Source organism: Gavialis gangeticus, unplaced genomic scaffold (genome assembly GCF_001723915.1).
Source record: "Gavialis gangeticus isolate Ggan-Ray unplaced genomic scaffold, GavGan_comp1, whole genome shotgun sequence".
Classification (NCBI taxonomy): domain Eukaryota; kingdom Metazoa; phylum Chordata; order Crocodylia; family Gavialidae; genus Gavialis; species Gavialis gangeticus.
In genome coordinates this window covers 153,920,102-153,940,084 of record NW_017728992.1, presented here as the reverse complement: position 1 = coordinate 153,940,084, position 19,983 = coordinate 153,920,102, and the positions used below count along the sequence as shown (strand labels likewise).

Genomic DNA, 19,983 nt, shown 5'->3' with positions numbered 1-19,983 from the left:
CTGCCCCTTGCCCCCCACCCAAAGCCCCTGTTCCCCAGCTATGCTCATGCCCCCCCACCCAAAACCCTTGCCCCCCAACTCGGGCTCAGTGGGTATCAGCAGCTACCCAGAACCTGGGCCAGTTGCAAATGTGTGCTGCCTCTCTGCCCTGGCCCCGGCCTCTTCCCTGGCCTTGGCCCTGGCCCCAGCTGCCTCTGGGCTCTGGGGAGGCAGCAGATACCAGCAATGCTCCCTGCTGTGCTGCCCTCGCTACTGCTTCTGTAGAGCAGAGTTGGAACCCAGTGTGGCAGGGCATAGCGGGGGGCACAGAAAGCTGCCTGCTCCAAGCTCCCTGCTGCCTTGGCCACACTTCTGCTGCAGGCAGGGGCAGCAGCGAGGGGTATAACCCTGCGTTCTGCCCACGCTGCTCCAATGTGCACAGGGGAAGTGTGACCTGGGCAGCGCAGAGCTTGCGGCAGCAGGTAGCTTTCCTGCATGGCCCCTCTGTGCGCTGCTGCTCCAGGTTGCACGTGCTGCACTCCTGGCCCTGCTGCCCTCTCAAGGGCCCTCCGGACCACAGTGTGTGTGATCTGGAGCGGCAGTGCACAGTAGGGCCATGCAGGGAAGCTGGCTGCTGCTGCTAGATCTATGGTGCCCAGGAAAATGGCCTCACGTGCTATGCTTGGCATGTGTGCTGGGGGTTGCCAACCCCTGATCTAGACCAATAGGCTGGTGGTAAGTACACGCAGAATTGGAACAGGATATAAGCAAAAGGCCCCCAAAAAACCACCTTTCTGCTGTTTGAGCAAATGCAGTTTAGATTGTAAAGCAGGTCTATCCAACTTCTGGATGGCAGGGGGCTGCACACCACATGGGTCGCAGACCGTGAGGTCCTCCCCACTGCTTGGCCCTCCCCTTGCATCCTTTAGCTGTGTGAGCAGTGCAAACAGCCTGACTGTCCTCCCATGATCTGCTTGTGCAGTATAAGTTTCCCATTTCCAGCCAGTGTGTAGGTTCGCCTCTTTTTTGGCCATGGATACAGCACAGGCAACCTGACCCCTCTATGGTCCTGTGGGCAGCCTGCTTCTCCCATGTGCACAGTGCCCTTCTGCTATTCCCAGGAGTGGGGGCAAGAACCAGAAGCTGGAGAAAGGAGGTAGTGACTGGATGGGAGCCTGGGCTGCATGGTAGCCCCTCATGTGCTGCCAGTTGCACAGCCCTGTTATACAGCACAAAATGGTAAAACTGCAGCACTAAACTGAGTCCAAGGAACTTTGATTATTATAAAAGAAGCATATTGGGATTATTTTTTTGCTGGTTAGCAGAGCTTGTGTTTTAGTGGACCGTTACCTAATGCAAAGGGTTCAGTGTAATTCTGTTTCAGTTCAATTATTCTGGAACTGTGGCACTTGATTAGAGCATTCCCACTTTTTTGCTCCTGTGCTACCCAGGAGGCTTTCATGTGCTTCTCTGCTTTTCTTTTTGAAAGCCATTTCATTTCATAGGTTTTCTAGACAGTTTTTGACAAGAGTAAGACTCAAGTCAATATATATGTAATCTACAAGACGTCCCACCCTCCGGTTAGTCGACTGTTTCAAGGTGTTTCTGAAATTTTTTATCTGGAGAATCAGAGTTATTGAAGGTAACTTAACTAGTCAGGGGTGTGTTCTTTGAACCCACAGATTAGGCTTTACTTTAGTGAAGTAAAGCCTGTGATCCATGGGACTACTTAAAAAACATAAGCATTCAGCTTCTTAAAATTGTTACAGGGCTGAACCTTAAAAGTACAGCCAGTCAAAAAGCCCAAGGCTAAATTGATTCAATCTTTACAGGTTAGTCTAAACTGCATAGATTGAATGATGAGCAGGTGAACAGACATTCACTTTTGATTCTGGAAATGCAGCCACATGCCTGCAATGGCCCAGGCCAGAAGCTGGGGGGGTACTAGACTATGCCTCCCTGTTTGGCTGGAACAGACAGCTTGGGCCAAGTCTAGCCTCCCCACCCTGTGAGGGTGAGGGCTTGTGGGGGAGGTGCAAAGCACTTTGGAATGCTGGGGGACTGTGAGTTAACTTGAATGTGGAGGAGATCTGGAACAGAAGTTCAATAAACTGATTTAACCTAAATTAGGTAAATCTGATACTATATCCATCCAGGTTTATATTAAACTAGTTCTGGCCATTTGGAAAGTGGTTTATGTGCCCTGAACTTCTGTTGTGTTTTAGATTTGAACTGATTTCCAATCACTTATATTGGTTTATGTGTAATTTCTGGCCCTAGCCCCCGTTATTTCATCTAGCAACTTAATCCAGGAAATTTGCAACTTTATTTCTCAAGATTGAGGTATGCATACCTGTTGTAGTTTTTCATCTATTAGGAAGGACTAACAAAAATTACCAATTTAAAACTGTGTATTCATTGAGAGCTACTTTTATCCTTTGACTAATATTTTTTAAGTTGATTCACTTTTCTCAATGCCTAATTCATTATAGGGTAAAATAAAGCTGTACAAAACTCCCAATTTTTCATTCATAAATCAGTTTGTTTATTACTTATGGAGTTGGTTGCTTCAGAGACAGGGAAAAAAACCTCATTCATTCTGAATACTGGGTGGAAATGTGATCTTATATAACTTAAATCTGAACATGATAAAAATATAGTTAAGGCATACACACAACTCTAGTTTTGGCCTGTAATAGTCACATTAGTGGGGAAAGTAGGAGAAAATCGGTATGTGTCACCTTTGTAAGCTATGAAAAGAGAAGGGTTAACGGCAGAAATGAAACTCGTGCTTCTTCTTAGGAACACAGTAAAGTTGTTGATGCTATAAAATGAGATAGCATTGAAACGTGTGGTGTTCTATTTAATTCATGAACTGTAACATGATAAAGTACTTAGATAGATTGCCTGATTTTGAAATTTGAGGTCTATGACTTATAGCACCGTTATTCACATCTAAATTATTTTCTAATTCATCAAAGAAAATGAATGCTGAAGCTGAGCATGTTAAGGATCAGAGAGGGAATGAAAGTGCCTATATTCAGCTATACTATAGACTGTTGTTGATCTCTTCAGTCAGTGAGACAGAACAATAATTGATTCTAGTCATTCCTCCTGCAAGCTTTTAACTTGCATGGTGAAAAGTGCATGCTTTATTTTCACGTTGTGCAAGAACAACAGTGGTTTTTCTCTCATCTAGTCTCAAATTGGCATGGTACACCTTTTATATTTGCTGTTAATTCTCCTCATGTGTATCAAATAAAGTACAGGAAATATGTTGCCTTCTAAAAATTACTAGAGTTAAATACTACATATAGCATCATTTATCATAATTTTCCTGTAGGGGACATAAAGATCAACCACATGGTTTTTGTGTTGTATAAGGAAGAAAACCATATTTCATAGATTTTAACGGAGAATTATAGAAGTTAAGGAAAATTTAAAATAAAGATCTTGAAAATAGCTGCTTACTTACATGATGGCTGCTTCCCTCCATTTGTAGGCATTCGTTTCTTATTTCAGCTCTGAGTGATGCTTTTCATCATTATGCAAATAGTTAATTGCCTCTCTAACCCAGGTGTTGATAAAGTTTTGTTTGTACTTTTTATATTGACCAAGCTGTCTGGTCATTAATGGGAGGCACTAAAACTTTTGGCAGTATTTTGTCACTTTTTCTAGCAATGGAGAATAGAGATATCTCATTTTTTTCAATGCAGGCATGTAGTATTTACAGTAAATTATTTCACTGAACAAAAATCCTGTAATCTAAATATACGGGCATTATATATGGGAAGAGACAGCTGAGAGCCCAGTAAGAAAGAGAACACTTTTGTTATTTTCTCTCTCAGACCAAACTTAGCCCTTGATCCAGTGAAGTACTTAAATATGACTTTGTACAGATATTACAACTTGAAGTTTGGAAGGTTGGATTGGGTTAAAAATGATCACTGATCTATGGTAAGTTGGGGTAGGGGAGAAATGGATGGGATGGGTTTGTGGAGGATCTTGAGGGGATTGGGGGGTTATTGGGGTTTGTGCCCATCTGGCCTCGAACATCCGGTCACGTGCCGCTCTGGCCTGGATGTTCGGTGGTGTTCACCTGTCAGTCCAAGGTGTTCTGTCAAGTAGGGGTTTACTTCCGGTGTAGTCTTCCCCAGTCTCGCCTGCCATGACTTTGAATCTTACTTCAGTGGAGGGTCTGACCACTGGGAGTCTCTTGACGGTGGGACGTCTGTCTGGCTGTCTTCTGCGAGGCTCTACCTCCTCTCTACCTAGCCCTTACACCCAGCCTTGACGAGTCACAGATGTCCTTCTGGCCAGATCCCTGACTGTTAAGCCTCTGAGTATGTTCACCAAGTTGGTCCTCTTGGCCTACGTGAAAACAGCCCGTAATAGCCTACCCGTGCCCCGAAGCCGTCTTCTTTTACCTGAGGCTGCCAACCACTTTGAGGCTCCAACAACAATCAGGCTCCACGAGCCTTATCTCTTCAACCCCTCCAACTGTGGGAAACATAAAATACAAATGAAAAATTGCTGGTACACTCTGAGGGGCCCAGTTGCCTCTTTTCCCTGGCTTCCCCCCCGGCCTAGTCACCAATACCTGCCCCAGATACTAGGGGTCTATGTTTGGCCCTACATGTGGCTGTGGTGGCCTGCGGCCTACTTCCCCCTTCTTCTCACTTGTCACCCAGCCTTTGGTTTTGTTGGACCTGCTGTGGTCCACTGGCGGATGACTGCCCCCATGTCAGGCGCTGGGTTGTATCTGTGCCATTGAGGGCCATGTTTCGCAGCTCCTCATGCTGCTCTTGCCTCCCCTCTCCCACCTGGTATGCCTCTTCGGCTCTCCCGGTGCCCTCAATGGTCCCACCTGTTTTGGTGTCTTGAAATGCACTGGCCTCTCCAGCTCCCTTGCTGTGGCCACTGGCGTTGGGATCCTCCTGCTCCCCTCTGCCCTTTCATCCAGGTTCCCGGTCTTGGAGTGCCGCCTCTGGCTCCTGGCTTCTCTCGCCGCAGCCAGCTGCGTCTGTCCTGCAGCATGCTCTGCCACATCCTGCCCCGCTGGGAGAAGGATCTTCGAGTTCTTTTTGTCCCTGCAGGGGCTTCGAGAAGACTTCTTCTGCCGGCGCTTCTGCTGGTGTCAATCTGCCCCCTTCTGCCTTGCCGGTGGCCTGTTTTATTTCTGCCGGCTGGCGGTTGCAGCTGATGTCATCGGCCAACTGCAGCTGTATAAAGGCGCGGCTGATGAGCTGTGCGGGTCCCTCCTCAGTCTCTGGCTTTGCCACAGGTCCTGCTGTAGGTAAATATTTCCCTTTTTCTTTTCTTTTACTTTCACTTCCCTCCAAGAGTTCCTGACCCCGGGGTTCTCCCTGGCTTTTTGGGGTCCTTCCTTCTGTTCCTCTCTGTGACAGGGTCCACAAGGGATGTGTCCAGGAAGGTTTGGCAGGATTGGGGGTGCTAATGGGATTTTGCAGCAGACAGGGGGGTTGACAGGATCGAAGTTCTTCAATTTCTTGGACCCCCTGCCCTGAGATGAATATATTGCCCTGATCCCACACACCCCTTCGCCCGCCACCCCTTATTTCATTGGCTCTTGGCACTAGTAAACACTGGCAAAATTGGCACCAGGAGCAAGTTGCAGGATCAAGAGGTCTGGTGGGCTCTGGGGAGACTGGCTGGGCTGTGTGGAGAGGTTCTCCATGTGGGAGTTGGGAAGGAGGCGGGAGGGCTAAAAATAGTCTGGTGCTGGTTGGGTGGGGGGGTGTAGGAGGGGTGCAGCCCCAGGGCTGGGGTCAGTGGCTGGCTTTCCTAGTTCTGCGGCTATGCTGGGAATATGTACGGAAGTTCAGTTAGTTTGGTCCTGCTGTAATCATCTAAGTCAGTGCACTTTCAAGGTACAGTTAATTTAGATTTGGTTGGCTGTTTTTTGACTAATCTGATCTTCCTGGAACTTCTGTATATTTCTCACTTAGACAGACCTCATTAGGTCGATCTCAGGTCTGCACATGGGTAAACTAAGTTAAATTGGTTGGCCATTTTTAACATGAACTAACCTCCCTCTAACCTCCCTCAACATCTGTATGTACCCTGTGTGTTTAATTTTAAGTGCAAGGGCAGTGACTGGTACTTAAATTAAGTACATGTTTTTCTCGATCTAGGACTTAGTAGGAAATCTGTGGCACATGTCTAAGGGTTTAAGCAGACATTCATAGATTGTAAGGCCGGAAGGGACCTTGGAAAATCATTGGGTCCAGCCCCCTGCACCAAGCAGGAAATAGAACTGGGGGTCAGATGACCCCAGCAAGGTGAATATCTAGTCTTGAAGATTTCCAGGGTAGGTGATTGTACCACCTCTGGAGGAAGCTTATTTCACAGTCTGGACACCATGACTGTGAAGAAGTTTTTACTAATGTTGAGCCTGAATCGATCTTCCAGGAGTTTGTGGCTATTATTCCTGGTTTTCCTCTCGGGTGCCCTGGTGAACAGTTGGCTCCACCCTCCCATATGTGTTCCTCCTGTTCCCTATGTACCAAAAGAAGGACTTTTTGTTGTCCTCGATTCCCATTGCTAATCTAAGTTTGGTTACTGCTTTAGCCTGTCTTATCTGTTCCCTGCAAATGCACGCCGTCGTGGAATAGTCCTCCTTGGGGCCCGTCCCAAGCTTCCATTGTTTATAAGCCTCCTTCTCCTTTCTTAAGAGGACCATGATTTCCCTGTTTAGCTAAGAGGGCTTCCCAGCCCTTCTGTTACCTTTTCTCTGCATGGGAATGGACTTCCTTTGTGCTTCAAGGATCATATCCTTAGGGAACAACCACTCTTTGTGCATACCTTTTGCCTTCGGTTCCTGATCCCACAACAGTTGCCCTACTAGTGACCTAAGCTTGTTGAAATTTGCATTTTTGAAGACCAAGACTTCAATTTGGCTATCTGATTCGTCTTCCTTATGTTGGACAGTGAAGATGATGGTTTGATGGTCGCTGTCACCCAGACTTCCCTCTGTATTTAAGTCGGTCACCAGGTTGTCTCCTTTGGCCAGGACCAAGTCTAGCAGAGCGTCACCTCTGTTTGGCCCATGCATCTCCTGAGTCAGGAAGAGCTCCTCAGCACAGGTCAGGAAGGATCATGACCTTTCCAACTTGGCCCAGTGTTCCTCCTAAGAGATGTCTAGATAATTAAAATCATCCATGACAACCATGTCATGTGCACATGCAACTTCAGTCAATTCTCAGGTGAACTCAAGATCAAGTTCCTCCCCCGATGTGGTGATCTGTAGTATATACCTACATTTAGGTCTCTCTCGCTGCGCCTCCCTCCCCCCCCACAAACTTGAGCCAGAGGGTTTCAAGCTGTCCATTTTTGTTAACTTTGTATCATACAAAGTTTGTATCATTACAAAAAATAGAGCACTATGGGTAGGCACATGCACGGAGGTCCCTGGCTGGAGTGCAGCAAATTTGCCAAGAAAGCCATAGGGGGCTGCGGTTACCCTGTCTCCCCATTCCCCCTATCCAGGTCTCTGCTCCCTTTCCTGCCCCCCTACAAGCAAATTAGGGCTCCTGTAGGGTGATGAGCAGCTCTCATAGCTGATCCCGATTCATCTGATTGGCAAGACTGGAAAGGGTCTGGCCACAGGGTCTGGGACAGAGCCACCCTTTCTTTGCTTCTGCCAATTAGTTAACTGGTGTGACTGGACAAGGTGCTGTACACTGGGAGCCCAGACTGCTTTCTGCTAGGCAGGCCAATCTCCTTCCACTCTCCTTCCACCTTGGAAGGGAGGGGGAGGGGGAGCAGGGGACCATGGGCTATTGGTGGTCAGGAATACCTATTCATACGTTAAATGCCTTGCTGTTTTAAACAGCAACTTTTTTGTCTAGATTTTGTCCACCATTTTTGGGCCAGATTGGCCATAATTTTAGTAGGACAAAAAGCCTGACTGTGTGTTCATAGGCTTTAGGTCACATTAAAACAGTGGATAAAGCAAAACAAAAGTAATATCTGTCTAAGCCCTGATGATGCTGAGCAGTAAAACCTTATTCAAATAAGGTAAAATTCTAAGCCATATGTATAAAAAAAGAGAGGTGTAAAGAATAAAAAGGAAAAAGAAGTATGTTTGTAGGTTCCTTATGTTGTGTGGCTTCTGTGGAATTATAATACATAAATCTACGCAGACTTTTCCCCTTTATACCTGGAATAAAATATTACTGTTCATATGCAAATACCATGTAAGCAGCATATGTTTTAGATATTAGATTTATTACATGAATTGATATGTGAGAGGAACTTTTCACATAGCCTAACTCACCTATATTATACCGTTTGGACATGTAGGCTGCTTACAGACATTAAAACGAAACAAAACACGCTTTACTGGAAGAAGCAGCATGTTAGTTCAACCTGGTTCCACAGCATTTATATAGATTGGGCGCTTCAGCAGGGCTTTTTGATGCTTTTATCTAAATCTGATTCATCCTGTCTTTGTATCAAAAAATATGTAAATTTCACAAATCCTTGATCTGGGTTGGGGCTTGTAGGTGCTGTTAAAATAGATAATAAATCATAATAATAATGAATATCAATTTTTCTGTGTTGCATAAAGACCCCAAATTGGAAAACAATTTTCAGTTAAGCAGTGGTGCCCAACCTCTAGCCCACAGGGTTGTCATCTGGCCCCTAGGGCTCCCCAGGGATTCGACAGTTTGGTGGCCGGGGACTGGTGTCAGCATTAATTGCTGCAACTTCCAGAGCTGTGGCAATTAACGCTGCCACTGTTGCCCTCCCACGAAATTTCTGGACCTGTTGGGAACTTTATGGGTTGGATGACACGGCGTTTGTTCTGGTGCCTATTATCGATCTGTGGCCAGATCTAGCATGCAGAGTTTGGCTGGCATGTGGGAGACCAGAACTGGCATGTGGGGCTGGGCTGATGTGTAGGGTTGCTCAGAGGCCAAATTTGGTGCATGGGGCCAGGTTGGAGAGCTAGATTGCACTCTGAGCACTGACCCCATGTTAGATCTGGTCTACAGATAAGCCCTGTGCTACTCAACTGGCCCACAGGGCTGGAAGATGAGCACTACAGTAATTAAGGGTCACAATATTTAATTTCTTTTCATAACTTCATTTTAGAAATCTTTTCTTCAAACACAAATATCGATTGTTGAAGAAAAGTTTATACAAATTCGTACAATTATATTTTGAACTTGCTTCTTCTTCCACTCAGGTTTATGACAAACTACACTTGATGCTGTAGGGAATGGGAAAGACCTGTTTGGTTTTGTATGTGTCATTGTTGTCTTTTTTTTCCCAGCAAATTTACATCGTTTTGAACATTTTTACTTAAATCCTGTTAAAATTCTTTGCATTTTTCTCTATGAAGTAATCATTGCCCAAACAGATTTTGCACCTTATGAAAATGAATAAATGGTACTTATCGAAGAGTCGAACTCTTGGTTACTGAGATTGTTTCATGATATTTGAAGCGTGCTGAATTTTGAAGTCACTTGAGAGAATATATTGAATGGAATACTATGTAACGGGTGTCATATCTAATAGATACAATCAGAGGTTCTGTAGTGTGTGTCATTGGCACGATACTTCTGACAATTAATAGAATATCTGCTTCGCCTAAAGCAGTGGTTCTCAGTCCTGAGGGAGACTTACCGTACCTCTCATTAGACTTAAGGCACCTCTTGTAAAATGCGAGCTCAGAACTTTCGCTCATGTTTTGACTACAGAAAAATAATAGAGAAATACTTCTGTTGCTTAGAACTCACAAAGATCACAGCAGGTCAGAATTCCCATTTGGTATCTCTGGGTTTATCTTGTGAATCACATGTAGGTGCTTGCACACACCTAGCAGTGCTAATATTGTGCAGTATCCTGTGGCACTCCTAAAAGTATCTCATGACCCCCTGGTTGAGAATCACTGCCCTCAAGTGATAAGGACTTATTATTTGAAAAGAGCTGGATGTGAGTATTAGCCCTGCTGTTGTCATTGAATTCTTACTTATCACTTCATACAGCTAATGGTACAAGAATTTGGTTTCCCAGTATAGGTGTATACATGTAGATGCATGTGTAAATTTTGAAGTTACAAGGTAGATAAAAGTGTCTTAACATTTACTTTGTTATATTGACTAGCTGCAGGAATTATTTTGGTCACAAATCATTAATTTCTTTTCTATGAAAGAATTGACTGAATTTAAATATTTAGTTATCTTTATAGTTCAAAAATACTGTTTTAATATTTAAGCAACTTTTATAATTGAATCAAAACATACAATTTCAAATCTCATTTTCATGAAATTTTGCATGCTTGTATCTTGCAATATAGTGACTTTATTATTGTTATTAATCATTTACATAGCACCATAAATGTACAAAGCACAGTTCTGTATGCTTTATAGTCTGTATGCTTCTTTTTTATTAATTTTTTTTTAGTCATTTGCAGTATGTTTTTGTTGCATTCATGGAAGGAACTGTGTGATCTTCTAGATGGCCAAAATAATATTTTAAAATTCCCATGAATGATAAAAATAATGTAAGTTTCAAGAGTAGCAAGTCATGAGTTAAATCATCTCATGGTCAGATCTTGAATTCAGTGTTTTCTATTTCAAAGTAAAAAATATCTTATTGACAGTAGTGATATGACAACTTATTCTATGTGTTGTTATTACTGATGGATAAAACAGAAGCAAAAAAGAGAGAATGTATCTTTTTATGGTGCAAGCCCTCATACAACATGACTGTGGTAAGAGAAAGATCAGAAAAAAACTAAAAGAAATTGAAAAAAACAATTAAAAAGCTTTTTCCTTTGAAAATCCAGATGTAAGCTAACAAACAAACAAAAAAACCATTCTCTCCCATGATTTACTTTTGAAGCATTTTTTTTTTTAGAAACTTGAGAGTTGACCATTGATTTCAAATGGTCTGAAAATAATTCTTAAATGTTAGGGTCATTTTTTCAGCAGGGCATAAAAGAACAATAGTAGTGTTACATGTTCAAATTCCAGGGACCTGCAAAGTTTTCAGAGTATACACAATATATTATGCAGAATTCAGGTTAAATGAAGAAACACAGAAAAAGGGTTCAATACTATATCAGCTGACATAAGTGGGAGATGGAACTGATTCCTACTTTGTTCAATAAGGTTAAACTATGTGAATTATTTTAAGATGACCATTTCAGTTTTAAATGGAAATGAGAATATTTTCTTTTTAAAGTGTTTTGAGTCATAAAGGCTTCAAGCTTTTTCTTTGTAGAAATCTGATGGTAACATTTGAAACCATTCCTACAGCAAGATTCATAAATAATAAATATTATCTCTTATTAATCCATATTTTAGTTTAACTCTGGCTCATAGCAAGTTACTTCCTCAGGGAATGAAGAATTCTTTACAAGGGAAGGTGATGAGCCACAGTCCCTTAGGAATTAAATTGTGAAAACAATCTTGGTTTTGTACATGCTAATATAGATCTGTTATTCCCTTTCCACATCTATCACAACACATTTTAAATTGTGGCTGATCTTTTATGCAAATAGCTGTCTTATTAGACATTGCGGCTGTATGTGCTAATGTCTCCATGGGTTTCTTGGGAGTTTGCTATCTAACCATCAAAGCAGTAGAAATGAATGATGATTACTGCATAGCTTTGAAGAACAAAGAAAAGTCACATTATTTTAGAGGTTCTAGATGCCTGAGTCAGTGACAGTTTGAGCTATGCAGATGAACAGGAGTGTCTTGGTAGCTCATATTAAGTAGGCCAAATGTGCTTTTAACTAAAGGGAAATAATTTTGTCTGCATACTCTGGTTGTGTTTTATTGGCACTACTAAAACTGCAAGCATTTTTCACAGCTGATATTTCATTACAAAACACAATTAGACTATTGAAATAGCAAAAAATAAGTTAAAACTTGTTTTTTACAATAGAAGAAAGTAGGCCAAGAACTAGTTTTGCTACATAAAATGTATATTTTCCATTTGGAAAGTTGTAACATTATGTAATTGCCATGGTATGAACATTAGTGGCAATCAGTTACCTTTCCTCCTACTTGGGTTATGATTTTATAAACCATAGTAGTGTGAGATGGGAAAAAAAACAAAACAAAGCAAATAGATTATTTTTTTCCTTAATATAATTCAGTTCAGTATAAGCCATGGATATCTAATGTAGTCATTCACTGAGTTAAACAAGCAAAATGATTAAAAAGCTGCACTGATATTTATTTTAATCTAAACTAAGAGTTCAGCACCATTCACTTGTACAGTTCTGTTTTTCCTGAATACTTTTACATTTAATTTATTGTGAACACTTAGTCACTGATTTGTAAACACTATAGTTCATTTTGAACCCCATGCTTCATGCCTTAAAACAGAGTTGCCCAACTTCTGAGCATCTGGGGGCCTCAGGGCCCCAGCCCACGTTCTGTGCTGTATGACCCCTCTGTCCCTTCCTAGCTGTGGTTGATCACTGCTGCATTGCAATGGCACATTGCTTTGCACAGGGTCCCTGGGTTCCCTTGAGCCCCCCGTGCTGTGAGCTACCTCAGCTAGAGGAGGGAGGGGCAGCCTGGAGACTCCAGTGGCAGCAGCAGGAGAGTAGTGGGGTGAGTGGCACATGGTTCAGCAGTTTTCTCTGGATTTGTGTAGCTGTCTGCACATTGGAAGACAAGGAAGTCAGAACCACAACCCTGATGATTCCCAAACATACACATGGATTTTAAGAATCCTTCTAGGATGCAAGGCCACCTGTGTGATGTTCATTCATCTCATTACCAGCCCTGAGGTCCTGCAGCAGTGGGATGGCTGCAGTAAGATACAGTCAATTCCTGTTCCTGAAAGCCCACAACTTTTCAGAGCCAGGCAAGTTAACATGGAATCCAGGAATTCTCCTCTCTTCTGCACTGGTGAGGTCACATCTGGACTACTGTGTCCACTTTTGCCCCCCTCCCCCCCGAAAAGATATGGAAAAGTTGGAAAGAGTCCAGTGCAGGGCAATGAAGATGGGTAGGGGACTGGGACACATGACTTACGAGGAAAGGCTGAGGTAACTGGGTGTATTTAGTTTGCAGAAGAGAAGACCGAGGGGGGATTTGATAATTGCTTTTAACTACCTGAAGGGGGGTTTCAAAGAGGATGGAGGTAGACAGTTTCAGTGGTGGCAGATGACAAAGGGCAGTGTTCTCAAGTTGCAGCAAGGGAGGTTTAGGTTGGATAGATCTAGTTGGGGATGGTCCTACTTAGAATCATAGAATCATAGAATCAGTGAGTCGGAAGGGACCTACACAGAGCATCTAATCCGACCCCCTGCCATGGGCAGGAAGGAGCACTGGGGGTGGCAGGGGTCATAAGACCCCAGCCAGGTGCCTATCCAGTCTCGTCTTGAAGATTTCCAGGGAAAGTGAGAGCACCACCTCTCTGGGAAGTCTATTCCAGGCTCTGGCCATCCTTACCGTGAAGTAGTTCTTCTTAATATCTAACCTAAAGCTATCCTCCCTCAGCTTGTGGCCATTGTTCCTAGTGACTCCAAGGGGGGCCCTGGTGAATAGACTTTCCCCGAGTCCCTGCTGGTGGCCCCTGAAAAGGTTGTAGGCAGCCACAAGATTCCCCCTAAGTCTCCTCTTGCGGAGACTGAAGAGATTCAGGTCCCTCAGCCTCTCCTCATAGGGCTGGCCACGGAGGCCCCCGACCATACGAGTGGCCTCCTCTGGACCCTCTCCAGGTTCTCCGTGTCCCTCTTGAAGTGCAGTGCCCAGAACTGGACACAGTACTCCAGCTGCGGCCTGACCAGAACCGCATAGAGGGGGAGCAAGACCTCTCTGGATCTGTTAGTGATGACCCTGTTGATGCATGACAGGGTGCGGTTGGCTCTGCCTGTTGCTTCGTCGCATTGGCGACTCATATCCATCCTGGAGTCAATCCTGACTCCAAGATCCCTCTCTGCCTCTGTGCTGCTGAGAGGGTCAGCCCCTAACCTATAACCATAATGCTGGTTCCCTCTCCCCAGGTGCAGCACCCTGCACTTGTCCTTGTTGAACCGCATCCTGTTCAGATCCGCCCACTTCTCTAACCTATCCAGGTCTGCCTGGATGCGGTCCCTGCCTGCTGGTGTATTCACTTTACCCCACAGCTTGGTGTCATCAGTGAACTTGAACAGGGTGCACTCCACACCCTCGTCCAGGTCACTAATGAAGATGTTGAACAGCACTGGCCCAAGGACCGAGCCCTGGGGGACTCCGCTGCCCACACCCTCCCAGGTCAACATCGACCCGCCCACCACCACCCTCTGGGTGCGCCCCTGAAGCCAGTTTGCCACCCATGTGACTGTGCATTTGTCAATGCCGCAGTCCCTCAGCTTGCCCACCAGAATTGGGTCGGACACTGTGTCGAAGGCCTTCTGGAAGTCCAAGAAGATGACATCGAGTTCCTCCTTCCCATCTAAGCTCTTTGTTACCTGGTCATAGAAAGAGACCAGGTTAGTCAGGCAGGATCGGCCTGGCACAAACCCATGTTGGTTACCCCTCAACATCACTTCCCCTGCAGGGCTCTCACAAATGTGGCCCTTGATCATTTTTTCAAAGACTTTCCCCAGGATAGAAGTGAGGCTGACTGGCCTGTAGGCAGGCTCTTCCTTCCTCCCCTTGAAAATAGGGACCACATTGGCCCTTTTCCAGTCCTCAGGGACTTGGCCCGAGCACCAGGAGTCCTCAAACAGCCCTGCCAATGGCTCCGCAGTGACACCAGCCAGTTCCCTCAGCACCCGCGGATGAAGGTCATCCGGGCCCACTGACTTGGATACATCTAAGCCCTCCAGGTAATCATTAACTAGGTCTGAACTAACAGTCTGAACTAACACCCTGCTTTGAGCAGGGTGTTGGACTAAATGACCTACTGAGGTCCTTTCCAGCCTTAAATTTCTATGATTCTATGACACAAGTACTATCCTATGGTAGAGTTATATAGTGGGCTGCAGTGTACATATGTATACTGACTGGGACTGGTTGGGGCACAAGGGCACTACAGTGCAGGGGCTGTTTGCTTGCGAATCCCTGCACTGTAGAAACCATGTGCCTTAGCCAGTCCCTCTGCAGCACATTGAGCCGAGGCAGAGCAGCCTCAGGCTGGCAGGCTGGCCCCCTAGCCCCCTAGTAGCCAGAGCCGTGCTGCCCTAGCTCAGTGTGCTGTGGTTCCAGGCGCATGTGTATGCACTGTGCCTGGGAGCAATAAACTCCCCCATGAACTATGCCAGATTTTTTCAATTATGGTAATTGCACATGTAGGTACACCCAAAGACTATTCATCTCCAGGTACTAGATATAGGTGGGGGGAAGCCACCTCGTCCTCCTCCTTGCTCTCTAGAAAAATGATTTGGACTCTGAGGGACACAGGAAAATGAGAGAGAGCTTGTGGGGAGGCAGTGAACTCCCTCTTCTGCGTTAGTAGAGGGGCATTGGTGGATGGAAGGGCCATCTTGCAATTATGGCTTCACCGGTAAAATCTAGCCCTGTACATTATGTGAACCTTTACATTGTCAGTGCTGTTGCTAACTTATGTGCATGAATGTCCTGATAGCTCATGTAGCTTATATTTTTGGGCATGGTATAAAATTTTCTAACCAGCAATAATACCAGGCATGCACAAATGCACAGTTCTCTTAATGGCTTATTAAAGAAAAAGAGGCATATTAAACGAATATTCAGCTGTATGAAATTTCATACTGGATTTCAGTGGGCTAGTTATAAATGATTATGCTGCATTTATTTTAGTTTGTGATTTAGAGTACTATGCATTTTCTGATATTAGTACACCGAAGAGTAAAAAAAGGGTTATTTTGGAATTCATCCAATAGTATTTATAATGTTGATGATTAATTTCAGTATCTTATTCTACTATATAGATTTATACCATTTGTGTGAAATTGTGTAACTGTTGCTTGTTAAAGAGTCTCTCTGATGTGCATAGAATATTGATTTGTTTAGCTAATTCATTTTTAAGAATAATCATTTTTTCCTTCCCTATTCACAGTGGTTTAGGACTCAAAAAGATGGGTAGAAAAGATGCCTCTGCTGCACGAATTCCTGTTGAGCAATACCGGAAACAAATAGGTAAGTAATGCTGGAAGTGTTACCTTTTGGGTTTCACACTGTGTTTGAGTCCCAGCCCAATCAGCAAAGTTGTCCTTCATAGAAAAAAGCAGGCATGGCTTTAAAAATAAGATATATTTTATGTTTATAAGTGTCAGTAAAGTCTTAAAAAGAAATGGTTCTATGATATTTTTTAAAGTACAGACTTTCATTATTTTCTTATTTTTGCGTCAATCTGTATATGAATTTGTTTTTCTGACAGTTTTAAACAGTAATGTTGCACAGGCCCATTTGTTCTTTTATTAACTGAACACTTTTTAATAAAAGCAGTAACTATAACAATCTGTTTTTTCTCACATTTTTTCTGTAACCACTCTTTTTGTGGAGAAATACAGAATGTTATGGAGCATGCACAAAACTGTATATAATACAGATAGAGATACCTATTTGTGACAGGGGGCAACTCCATGGCCAGATCCCAAAGCGGCCTGCTCATCTGCCTAGGGCAGTCTGCCCTGACTCATCTGCCACAACTTGATTGTTAACTTGATCTATTAAGTAGGAGGCTGCCCATTTCTTGCCCTGATGCCAGGGGGTGCTGTCTGCAGCTCTGAACCTCCCCTACACTGTGGTCCATGCCTCACAGATGGCATCTAGATCATGATTACTTCCCCCGGCGTCAGGCTAGGGCAGACTCAGTCCATAATTGGGCTCCATTCACTCTCACACTCACTTTGCTTTCCATCTCACAGGGTGCCTCTTGCATACTGCCCATCCTAGGCCACACTCCACTGCCTTAGCTACTCTTGAGCAACTCCTCATGGGCTTTCAGGCCTAGCTACCCTCTCCCTGGTACCACCATGCAGCAGCTTCGGTTCCCATGAGTTCCCACGAGAGATGGTGCTCTCCCTTACCTTGGGGGCTCTTCAAGAAGAGACTGGACAAGCACCTGGCTGAGGTCACATGACCCCAGCACTTTTTCCTACCATGGGCAGGGGGTCAGAGTCGATGATCTATTGACGTCCCTTCCAATCCTAGCACCTATGAATCTATGAATCTTCCCCTACTCTACCTGGCATAGCCTTAGACCAGCACCGGGCTACATTTGCCCCAAGCTCCACACCCGGCAGCTGTACACCATGGCCCACCCTGGGGTCTCCTTATCATACTTACAACTAGCTACTCACAGGGCAGGTCCTTGTGCTAGTATTCAGGCTTACTCCCAGTTCGGCCCTACTCAGTGCACTCCTGGGACTGTCCTTCAGGCCTACTCCCAGTTCAGCCCTATTCTGTGTGGGGTCTCACACCATGTCAATCAACTACCCCCTCTGGGGCCTCGGGGATCTCACATCTCTGCTGAGCTTAGAGCATACCTGACCCCACTACTCCCACAAATGAGCATACCTGGCCCCGCTACTCCCACAACTATCACGATTATCCACCAGATGGTGGGGGCCAGGGTTAAGGCGACCCTACGCACCTTTCACCAGGGAAGTTAACGGTCCTGGCATTTAGTTGAGACTGCCATGCCACAGACAGTCCTACCAGGCCTCCCTACTCTGGCAGGGTGTGCTGCCACACTATCCTTTGCGGCCTAAATTTAAATGCTTAACTTTTAACCAATTTTTGAAAATTCTCTGGCTTAAGTCTATTTTATTATTTTCAAGCAAAAGTGCTTAAAATGGAATACATTAATCCATACTTAGTCACCTAGTTTTCCTACAGTTGCTAAGCACCAGAAATCTCTTTAAAAACAGTTTTATAATGTACATACTCACAGGAAAGAGTAAAGGTTATGTAGATGTTAACTTTGTCAGATCCTAATTTTTTTAATCCTTTAGTTAGCAACCTAAATATTTTGAATTTATTTTTTTAAACACAGCAATCTCCATTCATAATTACTTTAGTTGACCATGGTGGAATGCTTTTATTTCTGTTGGCCAGATAATAGTGGAATTCTCTGTACTACCCAGTACTGAGAAGTCAATGAGGTAGGATTCCTAGCCTCATTTCACAAAAGCAGTGAAACTGTTTGGACTCACCTTTTCCAATAAATCTGCTTTTCCTTTATGAGGCACCTCCAGATTTCAGTGAAAGGCTCTTTCTGTCACTTAGGTTGTACAACAGTGCACTGATAATATAAAATTCTAGCTAGATACACTGACTGATAGAATTAAGTCAATCCCCTTTACCCAAATGGGAGAGAAAGGACTTCAGCTTCTCCAGATAAAAATTCCTTCTATACAGCTAAGTGAAGAGAGATTGTAGCTCAGCATTTTGTCATTCCCTCAGAATTCTGTCCTCGACTAACTGTCATAGCGCCCAGCTTGTTTCCCTGTTCTTTATGACTAATTCAAGGATCTGCCATTTTATAGATCCTCCACAGACAAAGGTAGGTTCAGAGATCTTCAAGGGCTGCTCAGGAAGAAGAGTCCTCGTGTACCGGGCTCCTGCATGTTATTTTACCTGTTTAGGCATCTTCCAGCAGCCTCCAGTATCATGTGTAACAGTGTCCCCGCAGTGAAAAATGGTGGCAGGCTGGGTGCTTTAAACCAAAGCTTGTTTTATGAGCTTTAGTTCAAAGCCCCCTGCCATCATTTTGCAGTGTGGGGACACTGATACATGTGAGGCTCATGTGCTTTTAATTAGCATGGCTCACTAATTAAAGCACCTCCCCCACCACCCGGCCTCCTGAAGCACATCTGTAAGTGCCCTATATTTTAGAAAATAATTCTTTGTTGGCAGGGGAACCAACTGTACAATAAAATGTATGCTAACTTACCCAAGTGGAATGTGGTGCTAATGTGGATGTACTGCTTCTGGTACCCAGGCTAGCTTGTTTAGAACTATATCAGGTATCCTTACCTGGCATTGCACGTAACAAAGAATTTGTTGTTACCAGCTGGAATGAATACAGAAATCTTTCTTCTTCTTTCCACTACATATTCATATTTCCATTACATTTCTTGATTTTTCAGTAGTGTTGAGAGTGGTGGTGTAGCCATTATGGTCTAGGAATTATGTGAACGGCAGGGATTTTTGTGGGTGATATCTTCTATCAGGTCAGCTGCATGGTTGGGATAAAGTTAGACAAGCTTTCAAAAAAAGCATTAGACCTGTTGAAGAATGGCTTGCATTTAAAATCTTGTCTGCCTTTATCCCAACCGTGCAGTTGGTCCAATAAAAGATATCACCTACAAAAAATCCAGATTTTTCAGATGATTTTGCTATATTGATGATTTGGATGCCTAATTCTCCATGACAGCTTTAATTGGTACAAAATTAAGTTTCTATTGTTGAGCTTTTGAATTAGACCATTCAGCAAAAAAGCTAAATTTTGTGCCTAAGTTACCTTTGCAGCAGTGTTGCATTGTGAGATGCATGGGCTCAGGTCCTCAGGTACTATGTTCTCTAGAACTATGATGCTTGGAGATTTTATGAATTGATTATCCTTATTTTCAAGAACCTCCCCTCCAATTAAATATAGATAAACAAAGATACATGTCTTTATACTACCTGCAGAGGGGACCAAATATATGAAAATCCTTTCAGCTGTGTCTTCCTCCTCTCCTGCTCCAGTCTTGGTGGCAGGGTCTTCCAGTAGGCTGCTGAGGGTTTCCTTTGTCCTTAGTATATGGTCCTTGGGAAGCAAGTAATGGGACCAGTACAGCAACAATGGCTAGAGGCTCCATTTCTATGGTGTCTCCAACCATTTGCAGCCTACACGAACAAACAAAGCAAGGGTGGGACAAAGTAGGTATTACTGTTTTCATAATGGGATACTCATGCAGAGGGAGATTAATTGATATATCTAGTAGAGCCAGTAAGCTTCGCAGTGTTATAACTCTGGGCCACTCTTTCTTTCCAAGTATTTGATATGCATAGGTTCTCAAAGGAAAGCATGATGGATACTTGCTGTACAAGT

The 19,983-nt window shown here is 44.0% G+C and overlaps 1 protein-coding gene across 3 annotated transcripts in view; it reads left to right on the top strand.

The window, feature by feature from the left end:
- The window catches only part of TRIQK (triple QxxK/R motif containing), a 112,545-nt gene that overhangs the window by 14,175 nt on the left and 78,387 nt on the right, over positions 1-19,983 (top strand). For all 3 annotated transcript variants that reach the window (XR_002099543.1, XR_002099544.1, XM_019527923.1), the window contains exon 2: positions 16,000-16,079. Coding sequence is in view for 1 of the 3 variants with exons in the window: in XM_019527923.1 (XP_019383468.1) it covers positions 16,000-16,079 (80 nt within the window). In the remaining 2 variants the exon portion in view is untranslated. The remainder of the gene's footprint in view (positions 1-15,999; positions 16,080-19,983) is intronic.